Source organism: Hemicordylus capensis, chromosome 8, assembly GCF_027244095.1.
Source record: "Hemicordylus capensis ecotype Gifberg chromosome 8, rHemCap1.1.pri, whole genome shotgun sequence".
Classification (NCBI taxonomy): domain Eukaryota; kingdom Metazoa; phylum Chordata; class Lepidosauria; order Squamata; family Cordylidae; genus Hemicordylus; species Hemicordylus capensis.
In genome coordinates this window covers 17,511,660-17,529,560 of record NC_069664.1, presented here as the reverse complement: position 1 = coordinate 17,529,560, position 17,901 = coordinate 17,511,660, and the positions used below count along the sequence as shown (strand labels likewise).

At 47.2% G+C, this 17,901-nt stretch overlaps 1 protein-coding gene across 1 annotated transcript; it reads right to left on the bottom strand.

Annotated features, from left to right (window-relative positions):
- Positions 1–294: 294 nt before the first annotated feature.
- On the bottom strand, positions 295–13,079 carry LOC128333986 (melanin-concentrating hormone receptor 1-like). The gene is made up of 4 exons (XM_053270146.1): positions 12,757–13,079; positions 10,936–11,784; positions 3,287–3,829; positions 295–1,067 (listed from the first exon to the last, which is right to left on the bottom strand). The coding sequence occupies exons 2-4, from the start codon at positions 11,469–11,471 to the stop codon at positions 851–853; spliced, it is 1,296 nt and encodes a 431-aa protein (XP_053126121.1). The 5' UTR covers positions 11,472–11,784; positions 12,757–13,079; the 3' UTR covers positions 295–850.
- Positions 13,080–17,901: the final 4,822 nt, after the last annotated feature.

Sequence of the window (17,901 nt, the reverse complement as noted above, 5' to 3'; positions counted from 1 at the left end):
TAAAGATGATTGATTGATTGATGAATGAATAATAAGAAAAAACATGAATGTATGCCTGGTCTCTACTCCTCTCTGGCTGCTTTAAAGAAAAACATCAGGAGATCCAGTCACAGACTTTCCATGTTTAATCTGTTCCTGAATCCTGCTAGGGGGTTGTGATGATGTAATGTGTGGGCCATCTTTTCCTTGTTTACCACTTTGCTTTCTATTCTTTCTATTTTGCCACTTTGCTTTCTATTCTATTCATTCACCGCAAGCAGAATTGTAAGCCTCTGCTCCAACGTAAATTCAACCAAGCTCTAGCTAAGGATTTCACACACACAAAACCAAGTGCCCAATACAGACTCACCATTTATTTTAGATTCGGTATGATCACACTTGTGGTTTTTCTCCATAAACCTATAAACATGAGCACTCTTTTCCCATTAAAACATCCTTCAAGTTTTCCTTCAGGCTTCTCCTCCCTGACCAGGAAGAACTCAGAAATCTCTCACATTTTTCCCTCCTTTTAGCATTTTGAACATAGAGTCTGGGCAAGCCCAAGGTTACTACATTTTCTCCTCTGCAGGAAACAGAAATGAATGTTCACAATGTTTTTATTCCATGCAGTGCAGAATGCTGTTCTCTGCCATAAGCCACCGTACCCACAACATATAAAGCCCTTCTCTCATTTTCTCCCACAAGAAACTGAAGGCCCTTGGCGGAAAAATTGCTCCATTTTGTCCTGGGGAGAGATGCAATGAACCTTCACAACATCTCTCCTTCAACAAAAGGCTTCTGGTATGATGTTCTCCATCACCATCTGAATCTTTCCAGAATTGCAGGGGGACATAACAGTATACAACAATCACTAAATCCCGTTGTGCTCCTCATACCCATTGACAGCAACACTGAAAGTGGTGGTCTCAGTCACAGAGTACAAAGGTATTTCTGTCCCATTTGGACGGCGCTGGCATGGGGACGTGGCATGGCTCACTTGTGGGCTGTATATTGTGGCTGTGATTTCTGGGGTGGAAAAGGAAGCACTTGCCCGTATTGTTCTCCACCTGGTGAAAAATCTGCAATACCTGTGAAGAGACAGTTGTACAAATGACATTCATGTACTTTTATTTACAACAGTCCCTCCCTCAAATATGTCCTTGGGGGCTTCACAGCCCTCAAGGACATATTCCCAAAGTTGTAACAGTGGCTGATATGATGCACATTGTTATGGAGCTGCAATGCTGTGTCCCAGGGCTGCTGCAGACTTCTAAGGCAGCCCCAATGCTGTTAAGAATGGGAGGTAGGGCAAGCAGGGCTTCCAGAGTTTCCCCCACTGTCAGAGATGGAACAACTGCGGAAGTGTTGCTTGCACTGGATTCCCTTAAGGGTTTGGGCCTGGGATACCTGACAGACCGCCTACTCCCAAGGATTGCTGCCCGCTTGATGAGGTCATCTGAGAGGGCTCTGCTCTAGGTGCCAACCATGTAGGAGGCTCGGTTGTCGTGCACGCAGGACAGGGCCTTCTCTGTTGCTGCCCCCAGACTCTGAAATTCTCTCCTGGTGGCTATTCGCTCCTCAGTTTCCATCATGGCTTTTAGAAAGCATGTTAAATCATGACTTTTTACCCAGGCTTTTATATGATTGTCTCTGCTGCTGCTCTTTGTACTTTGTATTGCTTTTATGCTTGTGTTTTAAATTTTTAATCAAATTTGTTTTAAATTTTTAACTTAATATTTTAATTGTGTCTTTTTTACAATCTTGTTTTTAAATTTTGCTGTAAACCGCCTTGGGATTGTTTTAATGAAAGGCGGTATAAAAATTTAACAATCAATCCATCCATCCATACATACATACATAAAATGTCAATGTCCTTCCCTATGTCTCCTGTATGTCAATTTCCTTCCCTATGTCTCCTGTATGTCAATTTCCTTCCCTATGTCTCCTGTATGTCAATTTCCTTCCCTATGTCTCCTGCATGTCAATGACCAATGTCAACTTGGTCCTGTTATATACAAACTGACATCTAAAACTATACCCCTAACCCTGTCAACGGTGTATTTGCCAGATTTTCTTTTAATTAGAACCAGACCTCTCTGAAGTGGGCTTCCGCACTTCCTGTGTTGTGACACCACAGTCCCTATGCTGACAGCAGGGTGCTGTTCAGATTTCCAATGCCTTGTTTCGAATTTAATCACTGTGATTTAGTGCTATAAGGTTTCATATCCATGGTTTAAAAAAAGTTACTGTTTTTTCGGCTTGTTAGTTTTCTTGAGACTGCTCCCCATGATGGGCGCTTTGCTATTTACCTTTTGAATGCGATTTGCCTGAGCGGAAGCATTTTGCTGCTGTGGGGCGGCCAATCTGGAAAGCAGCCAGGTCTTGAACCACAGCTATTCTGGACCCAAAGATTTTCGGATTATTTCCCCTTTGCCTTGCCCTGTGGCGGTTTCCACCACTCCCTCATCACCCAGTCCTCTGCTCTATAACCTGTGCACCTCCCCACTCATCAACAGTTTCTCCCAGTTTGTGAAACGTGACCTATTGTTTGCTGGGCAATTAGGTGCAGCAAGATAAGAACAGAGGAAGCTGCCTTATACTGAGTCAGAGCATTGGTCCATCTAGCTCAGGTTAATTCAGGGCTGCTCAGTTTCGGCCCTCCTGCAGATGTTGGCCTACAACTCCCATAATCCCTGGCTATTGGCCACTATGGCTGGGCATTGTGGGAGTTGTAGTCCAAACACATCTCGGGGGGAGCCTAAGTTGAGCAGGCCTGGTACACAGACTGGCAGCAGCTTCTCCAATGTTACAGGCAGGAGTCTCTCTGAGCCCTATCTGGAGATGCCAGGGAGCATCTGCAAGCATGCAGATGCTCTTCCCAGAGTGGCCACATCCCCTAAGGCCTTACATGTAGTCTCCCATCCAAAAGCAAAGGAGGGCAGACCCTGCTCAACAAAGAGGACATATTCGTGCTTGCTACCACAAGACCAGCTCTCCTGGACTGTGGCTGTGCCCAGGCTCCGGGAAGATCTAAACCAGGGTTTCTCAACGTGTGGGTCCCCAGATGTTATTGGACTTCAACTCCCATAATCCCTAGCCCCAGTGACCTTTGGTTGGGAATTATGGGAGTTGAAGTCCAATTACATCTGGGAACCCAAACGTTGAGAATCCCTGATCTAAACCCAGTTGCCATTTTGGGTTTGTCCATATCTGAAAACATTGGGTGATAAGTTTACCAACAGCCGTCTCATCACAGGAGTCTCCCACCACTGAGCCCACCATATCCCCTCCTGTCCTTCCCTCTTACCTGGATTGAGCCATCCTCTCATGGAAGAACTCAGTGCAGAAAATAACCAGGATGGGGCTGACGCAGCTGTGGGCATAGCTGAGGCAGATAGTGGCCTGGTACAGGTAGAAGAAGGTAGCGGAAGGCGTGGCTGTGAGGTTGACCAACTGCAACACATGGTAGGGTGTCCAACAGACAAAAAAGGCAGCAATGATGGTCAGCGCCATGCGGGTCACCTTCCGACTGCGGGCAGATGCCTTCCTATGCACGCGGCGCATGGCGCGGAAGAGGTGGTGCAGAGTCAACGAATACAGCACGGTGATCACCAGCAAGGGCAGCAGGAAAGCCACCAGCGATTGGTAAAGAGTGTACCAGTACATGCTACGAGGACCTGGTAAGTCAATGAGGCAGATCGCAGTCCTGTTGTCCCAGTGCACGCGGGCATAGAGCATAGCAGGCGTGGCCAGAGCTAGGCTCCCGGCCCACACGCCGGCATTGATCAGAGCTGTACAGCGCAATGTCCGTTTCTGGCCAATGGTGGATGAGTATACAACCGCCACGTATCTGGAGTCGACAGACAGATGAAACACAGTCACTGGTCAGTACATTCCACATAGGAAAGAGAACATCCATATACTCAACAGAAACATACATACCGGCCATGATAATTCATCCTTCTCAGAACAGAACTGATGTCGTTTCTGTTGGGAATTCTCTCTGGTAGGAGAAACCCTTTTTCATTATAGCAGAGTGCACAGAGGCACAACACAGCGGGAATTTAGTTAGGCATGCATGTATGCTGAGAGTAAAGTAACTTGGAGCCAGTTCATAGTTTCAAATCAATATAAGTGGTATTTATTAGAGAACTCCATTCTAGATAGGAAAGTGAGGAGTTAGGATCTCTAATCTAACTAGCTAGCTGGATGCAGATGGATTCTGCATCTCCGCACACATGGTGCAGGGGAGAGGAACTTGCGTGTTGCAAGGTAGAAGGAACAGGAAGAGAAGGGGGGGAGTGCAAAGCAGGAAGGAAGGAAGTTAGTCCCTGAGAGTAGCAATCTACATTCCAAAGGGATAGTGTCAGAGCAGTAGAGAAGGGATGACCAATGTCTTGACCCTCTAGCCCTCTGACTCACTAGACAGCGCAAAGTCCTTCACTTCCAACAGTTTCATGATCGCTTGGGAGAACCTTTCTTTGTTTAACACACAGCAATCACTATGACTATAATTCAAAATGGAAGACAAGTGTAGGTGGAGAGAAGCTTCTGTTGCCATTTCCCCTTCAGACGAACCCCTACCCTCCAAGGGGATTTTTCTCTCTTTTTAAAGCTGAACCTTATGAATACGACAGATTTTGATATACTGCTTTTCAACACAGGTTCCCAAAGGGGTTTACATAGATATAAATAAATAATGGCTCTCTGTCCCCAAAGGGCTCAAAATCTAAAAAAAAGAAACGTAAGACAGACACAGCAACAGCCACTGGAGGGATGCTGTGCTGGGGATGGATAGGGCCAGTTGCTCTCCCCCTGCTAAATAAAGAGGATTACAACTTTAGAAAGGGGCCTCTTTGCTCATTTAGCAGGGGAACCTTGGCTTTCCACTATAAAACAGGTAGCTTACGAGAAATATTTTAAAAATCATAACGATAAAAACAACCGACAAACAACCCATCCGAAAACATTTATCTTTTTTTTTTTATTATTATTTTTTGTGGGGAGAGGGGAATATGGGAAGGATTTTTGTGGGAGGTACATGCTAATGGCACAGCGAGGAAGTAACTTGACTAGCAAGCCAGAGGTTGCCGGTTCAAATCCCCGCTGGGATGTTTCCCAAACTACGGAAAACACCTATATCGGGCAGCAGCGATATAGGAAGACGCTGAAAGGCATCATCTCACACTGCGTGGGAGATGGCAATGGTAAACCCCTCCTGTATTCTACCAAAGAAAAACCACAGGGCTCTGTGGTCGCTAGGAGTCGACACCGACTCGACGGCACAACTTACTTACATGCTTTTTGGAAATTGTGCATTAATAATCAGTAATGTTGTTTCTTTCTATTTTGCTGTTATATAGCAACATCTTAATAAAAAATTAATAAAAAACAAAACAGCTGTGCAGTTTTATAAAACTAGCAAAGCCAAAGAAAAACCACTGGACACAAACCAGTAAAACAACTGATTCTCATGAAACACTCAGCTAGACATGACGGCCTTTCCCTGGCACCTAAATGAAAACAATAAGTGTGCCAGGCAAACTTCTCTGGAGAAAGAATTCTCAGGTCAGAGAGCCACCACAGGGGAGGCCCTTTCTCCCAGTAGACACCCACTTCGCTTCCGAATGTGGGGATATCCAGAGAAGAGGCTCAGAAAAGAAGACTGTTCTTCAGGTATCTAGTCCCAGACCATTTACTTTAACCTCTTCCCTTGTTGCGGGGTCAAAGCAGTAAAATCTTTAAACACTTGCCTGTTTGTACTGCCAAACTGGAATTTATAGAATCATAGAATTTGAGGGCTGGCAGGCACCCTAGAGGTCTTCTAGACCAGGGTTTCTTAACCTTGGGCCCCCAGATGTTGCTGGACTACAACTCCCAGAATACTCAGCTGCAACGGCTTTTGCTTGGGGGTTATGGGAGTTGTAGTCCAACCACATCTGGGGGCCCAAAGTTAAGAAACCCTGTTCTAGACAAGCCCTTTGCTCTCTGCTGGAAACTGCTGCAGCATCTCAGACAAATAATCCAGTCTCTATTTGAAAAACGTCTGGCTAAGTGGTGTTATTGAGAGTTATTTCTTTTCTTTACTCTTTGTCATCATGCTTCTATGGGCAGCAGTGGCTTCAGCAGCACTTGAACCACTGATAGTGTTCCCATGGCCAGCTTATGGCAGTCACCATATTTTTCCTCTAGAATACGCCAGAAATTGACTCTACAATATAACATAGGCGTGATAACTGCAATGGGAAGAAAAGGTGACTGGCACAAGCTGGCCACCAGGAATATTATGAGCATTTCAAGCACTGCTGAAACTGCCACTGCCTGCATAGTGTGTGGTGGGGGGGAAAGTTTCAAAAATAATTAAACCCCTCAAATGCCTCTGAAGCAGGAGAGCAGAATATGGTGAGGGTTGGTACATTTTGGGGACTTAATTACAAGGTAAAAGCAGCTTGGGAGGAACAATTTGCAGCAGGAAAATGGCATAACAGGGAGGGGTTCACAAACTTGGGACCTGACTCCCCAGATGTTGCTGGACTACAACTCCCATCATCTCTCTGGCCACTGTGTCTGGGGATGATGGGAGTTGTAGTCCAGCAATATCTGGGGCCGTACGCTTGAGAAGCTCTGGCATAAGGGGAAAGGTTTCAGCAACCCCATCGGTTTTCCTCTTGAAATTGCATCCTTGGAAGCTGCATTGTGTAAAACAAAAAAGTTATCCCTAAAACCACAGAATTACACACACCATGTCATTCCGCCCCCAAATGCTCATGTCTCTAGCTCCACAATCTTGTGAGGCCCAACACTTAATCATATGTTACATATATTTTTAAAATGTCACCGTTCTCCAAGATGCATTTCCATGGCAGCAGGAATGTCTCTTACCTCCTACTTCCCACTTTGTGCCAATCAAAGAGTGGAAGGGTCTACAACCTGCCACCCTCTGCAGCCTGGACCATTTATTCCAGCAGGAACTTACCCCGCAGGTAGCCAGAGCAACAAGATCCCCCCCAGCACAGCCAGCACCCTCTGGCTATACTGCTGCTGTCTGCTATGGCTAGACTTCAGCTCCAGACTGGAGAAAACGCCTGCTTTGGCTGGGCATGAAGTGGTGGCGGTCCACGACTGTGGTGCGTCAGGATGCCAAATGCTGCCCCCGCCTCCAGTACACACCCTTTCCCCCCACCAAATTTCGCCCCCCACCCTTGCACACTATACTAACCTCCATCACCTCCTTTGCAGTAGGGATGTGCACGAACCAGTTCGGCAGTCCTTTCTGGACCACCGAACCGGTTTGGAAGTCCGGAGTTCCGGCCAGTTTGGCGGTGGGGTGGTGGTTTTACCTTTAAGGAGCAGGGAGGACGCTCATCCCCACCACCACCACTGTGTTTCCCCACCACCAGCGCTGTCTCCAAAACCACTGGTGAAGGGTGGCGGCGTACCTCCTTGATGCCCCGGTCAGCATCGGACCGGAAGTGTAACACACACCGGTTCGTGCCAGTTCGTGCACATCCCTACTTTGCAGTGGCAACAGCTGCTGCTGTGTGGTGTGCACACCCTCCTCTGCCTCATACCTTGCACACTGCTGGACTGGAATGAAAAGAGATGCAGAATAGGAAATGAGCCAGCCCACTGGTCCATCTAGCTCAGTACTGTTTACACTGACTGGCAGCAGCAGCTCTCCACGGTTTTAGGCAGGGGTCTTTCTCAGCCCTACCTGGAGAGACGCCAGAGATTGAACCTGGGATCATCTGCATGCAAAGCAGATGCTCAGACAACTGAGCTACAATTCTTCCCGAGAGGTTAAACAGGAAGTTTCCTTATAGGGAGTCAGAACTTTGGCCCATGTAGCTCAGGATTGTCTACTCCTGCAGAGGAGAGCTGGTCTTGTGGTAGCAAGCATGACTTGTCCCCTGAGCTAAGCAGGGTCTGCCCTGGTTGCATATGGATGGGAGACTTGATGTGTGAGCACTGTAAGATATTCCCCTCAGGAGATGGAGCCGCTCTGCGAAGAGCATCTAGGTTCCAAGTTCCCTCCCTGGCAGCATCTCCAAGATAGGGCTGAGAGAGATGCCTGCCTGCAACCTTGGAGAATCCACTGCCAGTCTCTGTGTAGACAATATCAGGGCGCGAGACTAGACAAAAGAATATTACTGTTTCTTAACAGTCAAAGGGATGTCTCTCAAACGAGAGTTAAAAATTTTTAACATTGATTTAAATTATTGTAATGTTTTTAACCTTTTTATTTTTGTTTTGTTTGTATTATTTATTATTACTCTTATTATTTATTTACACAGTCAGACAGGTGTTATTGACTGGTTTGTTTTATCCAGACATCGAGTCCTTCCCAAGGACCTGGGATGGCTGAATTTTATTGTCATTGTTGTTGCTGTTGTTATAGATATTGTTGCAGATCATAGGCTGATCCCAGTAAAGCTGCTTTTTGTAATTGGCTGATGGTGATTTCTGTGGCCCCGATGGTGTTGAGGTGCTCTTCAAGGTCTTTTGGAACTGCACCCAGGGCGCCAGTTACCACTGGGATGATGATGATTTATTGTAAATCACCCAGAGACATACGTTTTGGGCCATATACAAATATGTCAAATAAATAAATGTTAGGAGATGGTTTCTGATACAGAAATCTCTCTGGGTTATGTTTGGAATGGGGAAAGTTTGGGGAAGGTGACATATCAAGCTCTCCTCCAACTAAAGGTAGGGGGCTGGTGTGTGTGTGTGTAGATAGATAGATAGAAAACAGAAGTTTGCAGTATGGAACTGAGAAGCAGAGAGAGGGACAGAAAGCTAACTGAAGGCCCCCTGAGGTGCAGGAATCGCTCTCTGGGGATTTCAAGTGAGGTAGCAGATGCTGCCTTGTAAGAGGAAGGCCCAGGCTGCTAGTCTCTGCCAATGCGCTGTTGTAAACAAAGCACACATTGCTAGAATGCTACGTGCTACCAGCTCTTTCCTCCAAAGGAAACCGAGACCTGACTAATGCCACCTCAAAACTTCTCACCCCTCAGGGAAGCGGGAAGCACACAAGCAAGTTAAAAAGGGCCACTTTCTCTAGAAAGTAAAAGTAAAGTGTGCCATCTAATTGGCGTCAACTCCTGGGGACCACAGAGCCATGTGGTTGTCTTGGGAAGGATACAGGAGGAGTTAACCATTGCCTCCTCCCATGCAGTATGAGATGATGCCTTTCAGCATCTTCCTATATCGCTGCTGCCCGATATAGGTGTTTCCCATAGTCTGGGAAACATACCAGCGGGGATTCGAACCAACAACCTCTGGCTTGCTAGTCAAGTCATTTCCTCACTGCACCACTCGATTGATTGATTGATTGATTGATTAAGTGCCATCAAGTCGGTGTCGACTCTTAGCAATGACATAGATTCTCTCCAGGATGATCTGTCTTCAGCGTGGCCTTTAAGGTCTCCCAGTGGTGCATTCACTGCTGTTGTAATCAAGTCCATCCATCTTGCTGCTGGTCATCCTCTTCTCTTTCCTTCCACTTTTCTCAGCATTATGGACTTTTCAAGGGAGCTGGATTTCACATAATGTGTCTGAAGTACGATAGTTTGAGCCTGGTCCTTTGTGCCTCAAGTGAAAATTCTGGATCGATTTGTTCTATGATCCTTTGGTTTGTTTCCCTGGCTGTCCACAGTATCCTCAAAAGTCGTCTTTTGAGGATACCACTCTATCCCTGTCCTGAAATTCACTTCCATGAGGAAGGGGCCATGGGGCCCACCTTTTTCTGGGTGAGCACTCTGGGCTTCCCCTGCCACTAAGAGAGGTCTCCTTGATGGTTTGGGGGAGGCTTCCTTTGGCAACAGAGTGCTTTTCAGCAGCCACACTGTGGCACTCACCACCACCTCCATTTTCCTATATTGTCCCTGCTGTTGTGTCACCAGCACGGACAATGGCATTACATGGTGAATGGCATTACATGGAAACAAAGATGGTGGGTGCTAGCAATGTGGCTTTTGGAGAGCATTCTGGGCCATCACTGTCACTAAGGTCAGCACCACAAGGCATTGGAGGAGATCTGCTGTGGTGGTGGTGATAGCTCACTGTGAGAGCATCTGCTCTGCATGCAAAAGGTCCCAGGTTTCCTGGCAGCAGCATCTCCAGGTAGAGCTAAGAAAGACTCCTGCCTGAAACCCTGAAGCACCACTGCCAGTCAGTGTAGACAATACTGAGCTAGATAGACCAAAGGCCTGACTCGGTATAAGGCATAAGAACATAAGAACAGCCCTGCTGGATCAGGCCCAAGGCCCATCTAATCCAGCATCCTATTTCACACAGTGGCCCACCACATGCCTTTGAGGAGCCCACAGGCAGGAGTTGAGGGCATGCCCTCCCTCCTGCTGTTACTCGCCTGCAGCTGGTACTCAGAGGCATCCTGCCTTTGAGGCTGGAGGTGGCCCACAGCCCTCCAACTAGCAGCCGTTGATAGACCTCTCCTCCATGAAGTTATCCAAGCCCCTCTTAAAGCCATTGAGGTTGTTGGCTGTCACCACATCTTGTGGCAGAGAATTCCATAAGCTGATTATGCGTTGTGTGAAAAAAATACTTCCGTTTGCTGGTCCTAAATTTCCCGGCAGCTTCCTATGTGACTAGCTTTCTCAAAAGCTGCCCTGGCAGCCACCCTCACTTTGCAGCATGGCCTCATGGGTCCGTCATGGGCCCTTTGATGGTTCCAGGCTCTTGACCAATGCCCCAGTTGGCCGGCCCCTGATGGAGGCATAAACTCACCAACAACCTTTCCACCCTGCACTGTGCCTAGAGGAGGCAAAGCCAAGTTACAACCAGAGACACCACACCTGGAATGATGACATCCTTTCTCCTCTGCAAGTCTACAGAGAGACAGAGGGTAACAGCAACCCATGCCCCACACACCTAGCTTTCTCCTCCTTGGGAGGAGAACTTCACTCCCCTCTCCTCCACTGTCCGGGTCAATACCTGTCTACGCAGAGCAGAGTAACAATGGCCACGCTGCTGAACTGGTTGTTAAGGTCCATGGTGGTAGCCGCCCAGCACAGAAAGTCCCCAAACACCCAGCCTTGCTCCTGAAGAAGTTGATGGATGATGAATGGCATGCCAAGTAGGAAGAGCAAGTCAGCGACGGCCAGGTTCAGGATGTAGATGTCCGACACAATCTTCTGCTTGCAGCCCAGCACCACGGAGATCACAAGCCCGTTGGCTAGGACGCCACAGGCACAGATGAGGGCATAGACGATGGGCAGCACCAGTGAGATGGCCAGCCCCAGAAAGCGGCCACTGCCGTCAGCCTGCGTGGCAGCCTCAGAACACCGCCACTCCAGCTCACAGTCCCTTAGAGATTGATTGAGGAGGTGTGGACGAGGGGTACCAAGTGAAACATTGAACCCAAGAGACAAGTCACTGATTCTGTCCTGCAAAAGAGCCATGATGGAACCTGGATGGGAGGCGTTGGGGTGCAGCTGCCCTGGTGGCCAAGGAAATGCCAACATGGCCATCCAAAAGAGCGTGTGACAGTCAACGGACCTCTCAGCTCAAGTTCTGGACCTTCAAAGATCTGCATTCAAAATCCTAAACATAGGCAGTACCATTCTTCCTCAGCCGAAGTTGGTCCCTGGGAAGCATGTTGTCCAGCTTCTGGCAGGAGAGGAGGACATGTTCCAAAACCAGATGTACTCAGCAACTGAGCTTCATGACAGAGGATCCCTCCGCCATAATGCACTGCGCTGTCCATCCTACACATTTGTGCTGAAGTTCTTCATAGAGGGAATATTCCAGTTGCCTCCTGGATTCCTTCTCACATGCTGTGTCCTGGGAGAGAAAGCAAGGACTCTGTTACCGTCCAGCTTTTACATATACTGAGTCCGACCATTGGGCTAGCTAGCTCAGTATTGCCTTTACAGACTGGCAGTGGCTTCTCGAAGGTTGCAAGCAGGAATCTCTCTCAGCCCTATCATGGAGATGCTGCCAGGGAGGGAACTTGAAACCTTCTGCATGCAAGAATGTAGGTGCTCTTCCCAGAGCAGCTCCATCCCCTGAGGGAAAGATCTTACAGTGCTCACACTTCTAGTCTCCCTAGAAGTGTGAGCAACCAGGGCAGACCCTGCTTGAGGCTACATGTGAGCACTGTAACATGCAACCTTGGAGAAGCCGCTGCCAGTCAATACTGAGCTAGATGGACCAAGGGTTTGAGTCAGTGGAAGGCAGCTTCCTATGTTCCTAAGATATTCCCCCCAGCGGATGGAGCCACTCTGGGAAGAGCAGAAGGTTCCAAGTTCCCTCCCTGGCAGCATCTCCAAGAGAGGGCTGAGAGAGATTCCTGCCTGCAACCTTGGAGAAGCCGCTGCCAGTCTGTGAAGACAATACTGAGCTAAATAGACCAGTGGTCGGGCTCAGCATATGGCAGCTTCCTATGTGCCTGTGTTGAATCCCAACGCCGTGCCGCAGGGGAGAAGCGAGTCCACCCACCCCCCGAAACATCACTGCCCCCTCTACTCCGAGTCCCCACAGACGCCAGTAGTTAGATCTTGCACAGTAGTGCCCGGCACTCGTTTCTAGTCTCCGCTTGCAGGGAGATGGGGAAGGACCTGACAATGGGAGCGCGCCGCGGTGCTTCAAAGAGGGTCAGGTGAGGAGAGGAGAGGAGGGAGAGGAGAGGAGCGGGGGCAGAGCAAAAGCAAAGGATCGGCGCGGCCAAGGTGCAATCGGTTCGGGAGGAGTAAGGAAGAAGACCATGTGCAGTGCAGTGCCCCCCCTCGCCCCGCCCCGCCCCGCGCTTCACACCTGCTGGGGTTGTCTACACGGCGCCGCTCCGGCTTCGTTTGCAAGAAGAGGTGATTATTTTCTCTCCAGCTTCCCTGGCGGCCGGGGGAAGAAGGGAGGAGGAAGACCCCACGCAGAAGCAGCAACGACCGCCTCCTCCCCTCCCTCTTGCCCGTAAGCGCGGTTTGCTGCCCTCTGCCCCCCAGCTTGGGCCGGCGCCGCTTCCTCCTGCAGCCGCTCCAGCTTCTGCGTGTTCGTGTGAACGCGCGAGCTCTGCTGGGGCGCGTCAGCTCTGGCGTGCGGACGCCCGGCGGGTCGCTGCCACCCGTTCGTTTGTTCGAGCATGCGGTGTGAATGGTGTGTGGCGTCGTGAGCCGCCCAGAGAACAACCGCTGGTTATGGGGCGGCTAACAAATAAAGTTGATTATTTATTAATAAGTAACAAATCATCATCATCATCATCATTTTATTCTCGTTATCAACATCAGTGCCTTTCATTCAATTTGCTGTGTCTGGGGATGGGGGCAGGATTGCAGCAGCAACCTTGCGCCCAAAGTACGTCCTCCCTTCCCTCCTCCTTCTCCCCCCCCCGCCCCACGTTTTCCCCTCTAGTGACTCCTTCCAAAACTTAGAGTTGCTGCGAGTCAAGCTTATTATCAGACCGGGAAGACTTGCAATTATAGTGGTAGTGAAATGGGGTAGCACTCTGCACACGCTCAGAACAATCTCGCCGGTTTACTACCCGCGTATATTTGTTAGCATGTGTCTCTTACTCTTCTTCCAAGGATCTCCCCGCATACACAATCCACTCCTTTTCTCTCTCACACAGCCCTGTGAGGTAGGCTCAACTCATAACAGTGCATTTCACATTAATGCTCTCACTCTAAATATAGGCAGAACTCACTTGAGCCCACGGGCATCACAGCCACTGCTAAATGCCTGCCCAAATGAAACAGCCCCTGCATTTCTCCCAAAATGTGATCTCTCAGGGATCTGGGATTCTGCCCTCCTAACTGAGCAAAGAAAAAGGCATCTTTTTAAAGTGGCGATTGTCTTTATTCAGCCGGGTGAGAGCAACTGGCCCTATCCATCCCCAGCACAGCATCCCTCCAGTGGCTGTTGCTGGTACATAGGAAACTACCATATACTGAGTCAGACCATTGGTCTATCTAGGTCAATATTGTCTTCACAGACTGGCAGCGGCTTCTCCAAGGTTGCAGGCAGGAATCTCTCTCAGCCCTATCTTGGAGAAGCCAGGGAGGGAGCTTGAAACCTTCTGCTCTTCCCAGAGCGGCTTCATCCCCTGAGGGGAATATCTTGCAGTGCTCACACATCAAGTCTCCCATTCAGATGCAACCAGGGCAGACCCTGCTTAGCTATGGGGACAAGTCATGCTTGCTACCACAAGACCAGCTCTCCTTGGTGTCTGCCTTATGTTTATTTGTTTAGATTGTGAGGGACAGGGAGCCACTTTATTTATTTATGTATATCTATCAATCTGTTTATGTATATCTATCGACACATTTTCAAACATTTGTTGAAAAGTGGTATATAAATATTCACAGTACTAGTTGGTAGTCCACATCAGGGTAGGTTTGGATGACTTTTCTGCTGGAAGGGTTCACTCCCTGAGAACTGGAGGTTTCAAGGAACTGGGCTAGCAGCAGATTATGTGAGCCAATTTCCTTGCTGTGGGGTGGTGGGCTCTCCCTTGCTGAAGGTCTCCAAGCAGAGGCTGGACATTGGTGATGGCCAGCTGGGGATGCTTCTAGCTCTCAATTCCTTGCACCAAGCAGAGGGTTGGACTAGATGTCCTTCAGAGCTCCCTTCAATGGTCTGATCCTGTGATCACCTTTCCTGAACTGCAGAGTTCAAAGGAGGCCAAGTCTGGGAGGCATCATTCAGAACCGGAAGGAGGGAAATGCTTTCCTAAAAGAAGGTTGAGCAACAATTGAGAAGTCATAATATGAGGGGAATTAAGTGCTGCATTTTGTCATACCCTGTCAGCTATGACAGCAGAGGGTGCCCTGCGTCCACCGAACGGGCAGCCTCTCAGCAAGAGGTGCAGGAGGTTACTTGCTGTTGCAGAGATTAACATTCCCTCTGATTTAGTGGCAACGTGCGACTCTAATGATTCATGGAACTATCTGCTTCTTCTCACTTGGAGTAATCGCAGACAGAGCTCACCATGCTGGGTTACAGGACAGGAGCCTTTCCCTGCTCTGCTTCAAATTGCCACTTCCAGAGAGCGCTTTTGCCAGTAATTGGTGCTCGATGGAAAGCCCAAAAAGACATTCTGAGTCAGCAAGGACTGCCCCAGAATGCCACAGCAGAAATCCATCATGCAGGCCTCTTGCGATAATGAGGCTGCCAGCCCAACACCATTATCATTCAGTGCGACGGAAACATTTAAAAATAAAGACAATGCGGAGCTGTTAAGTTCCTTGTATGAATCGTCAAGTTCATACTGTAAAGTTCCTTGTATGAAACGACCGGTATGTAATGTAATGTAATGCAATTTTATTTACGGTCATTAGACCAAACAAAGAAACCACCGGTATGTAAATGTTCTGCATTGGAAGGCACAGGGCTCCCCGGTTTCTGAAACCAGAATCTGTTGGGGTTTGTAATTATTTAGCAAAGTGCTAGCAATGGAAGCTACCCACTCCAGTTGCAGAGTAGAGTGCAGCAGAGTTTAGTTGTTGCAGCTATCTGAAGAACATGCAGGGAGATTGTTGTACAACCTAGACTAAATAAGTTTATTGGTGAAGTACATTTTGGATAGGAAAGGCCTAGTCCTGTCTAATAGCTACATAATGGATAGGTAGGGAGAGAGAGAGAGGAATGTTTCCATCTCCTCTCCAAGAAGAAAGGAAGAGGACTGACTCACTGTTAAGAAGTACCTGAGGAGTCAAGGCAGGGGTCATAGAGTAGAGGCAAGCAGAGACAGGTAAGGAGACCCTCACTAACCACCTCTACTCCCAATGCCCCTAGTGGTCATTAGGATAGTTGGTGCAAAAGGTTTCGATGCACTGAAACTCCATCTCCGACAGAAATACCCCACTGGGTGGAAGCAATGCATTTTGGCAAACGGGAAAGTCGTATATAACCTTTAAAGCCCGAAATGGCTTGGGACTAGGTTACCTAGTCCCAACCCAAACTTTAAGATCTTCTTTAGAGCGAAGACTGCTCATTCTCTATCCACAGCGATTAATGTTTCTTGAAAGGAAATGCTTGTTGGGGGATTCCAAATGTTAAGTTAATTTTTACTTTGGCCTGTATACTATTTTTACTTGTATACAAGGTCAAAGTAAAAAATGTGGGGGTTTTTTGGGGGAGGGGGCTGTGTACTGGTAATTTTTGTGTACATTGTTTTCTTAGATTCCATCGTTTTGCTGTCGTCTGATGATGAAATGCAAGTAAAAATCTACTACAGACATGATTGACTTAATCTATTGTGTTGGTTTAAGATTAGGAAAGGATCTGCTTTATATTATTAAGGAAGCCTTTCATGCGTTTTCTAGTCTAGGGCAATTGTACTTCTCAAGATGATATATTTACATGGAAAGATTCTACAAGCAGAATTTATATACTTCTGAGAGTTTCACAGAAAATTTAAAAAATGTAAGGTTGAAGTTACTATGATGCAAGATAGAGATATAGATATAGATATGACTGAAAGAAGAGTTAAAATATCCTTGCCATTATGACTTCTTAATCTCATCATTTTGGATCCTTAAAAAAAATCCAACAATATATATTTAAAATTTCATCATATTGTCTGCTGATCTGACTCATGCTGCTTTTGTGATGGTGTCTGATAGTGCTATTATAGCTTATTACCTACTCTGGCAAATAATGTATGCTTTTGTGATGATGTCTGGTAGTGCTGTGACAGCCTATGACCTATTCTGGCAAATAATATTATTTTGGCAATGCATTCAAATGCAGTGTCATGAGATACATCTGATTTCTGCAAAGCCGGTGTTACCAAGAACCAAGTCAAAGCATCCTAGATAAAAAAGAACAGCAAAGTAGACCCATTGATGGAGAGTTAAGTTAGGAGGGATTCTTGGATATCAAGGATTCATCTAAACACCCATCTTAACTAAATATTTCCTTAATCAAGTGGAAGTGGTAGAGGGAAATTCTACATCATCCAATTATTTATTTGCAATTTATGCTTGTTTAGAAAGATTGCAATTTATCTTTACCTAGGTGCATTGCAAGGAAGCAATGATCTAAGAATATTTCAGCTAATACAGAAATAGGGGTATGAACAATACTCACAATAATTGGGGCCAGTGTTCTAATTTTTTTCCATCTGTGTGTGAAATTAGATTTGTTCTGGGTGGCAATATCAAGGCAGTGTGTGCGCACATGCATTCAGGGTGGGGCCTTCCCAATTCAACCTGAGCGGGATCTAAAATTAACTGAGCAGACATCAAAAAATGTGTGAGCATGCACACATCTTAGAGGGAACACTGCTTGGGGCTTTGTATTGGGGTGGAGGAAAGCATTAAAAGGAGTTGTTCCCCTCTCAGTTGTCTCAGGCCCTCCATGTTAATGGGTGAGATGCATGAAATAACTCCTTGCCAGCCTCCCAAATGTTTTCATCACAGTTGCATTCATGGAGACTAAACAGATGGGAAAGTTTTAATAAGTCATAGCAGGAAGTAAACAAAATCATAACAAGTGACAAAAGATAACAGGAGGTGGAAGAGATTAAAACACTGAGCACAACTGGATACACAGAGCAGCCGGAGGCTTCATGCCCGCCACCTACAGAGTTGTAAACTCCTGACAGGAGCACCAAGGATCATAATAATCATTAGATATGGCTCTAATTGCTGTGAAGCAAGGGAGAGCACTGCCAGGTCAAAAGATACTCATATGCTGCCAATGGGATGGGAAAGAACCATGCTGGGGAAATTGTGCCTGTTAAATTTCTTGCCATGATGCTGCTGTTAAAGAGGCACTGAATCCATCAGGGGAAAAGTTAGCAAACCTAAATATAGTCTGACTTCTCAGTCATGCAAAGTAGTGTAGACTGCAAAGTCAATTTTCCAGTGGAAAAGGAAACAAGATTGGACTGAGCTATGTCGACAAGCAGAAAAAGATTGTGGCTATGTCTCCCGAAAGAAGTCAGTTGAATAGACAAATATA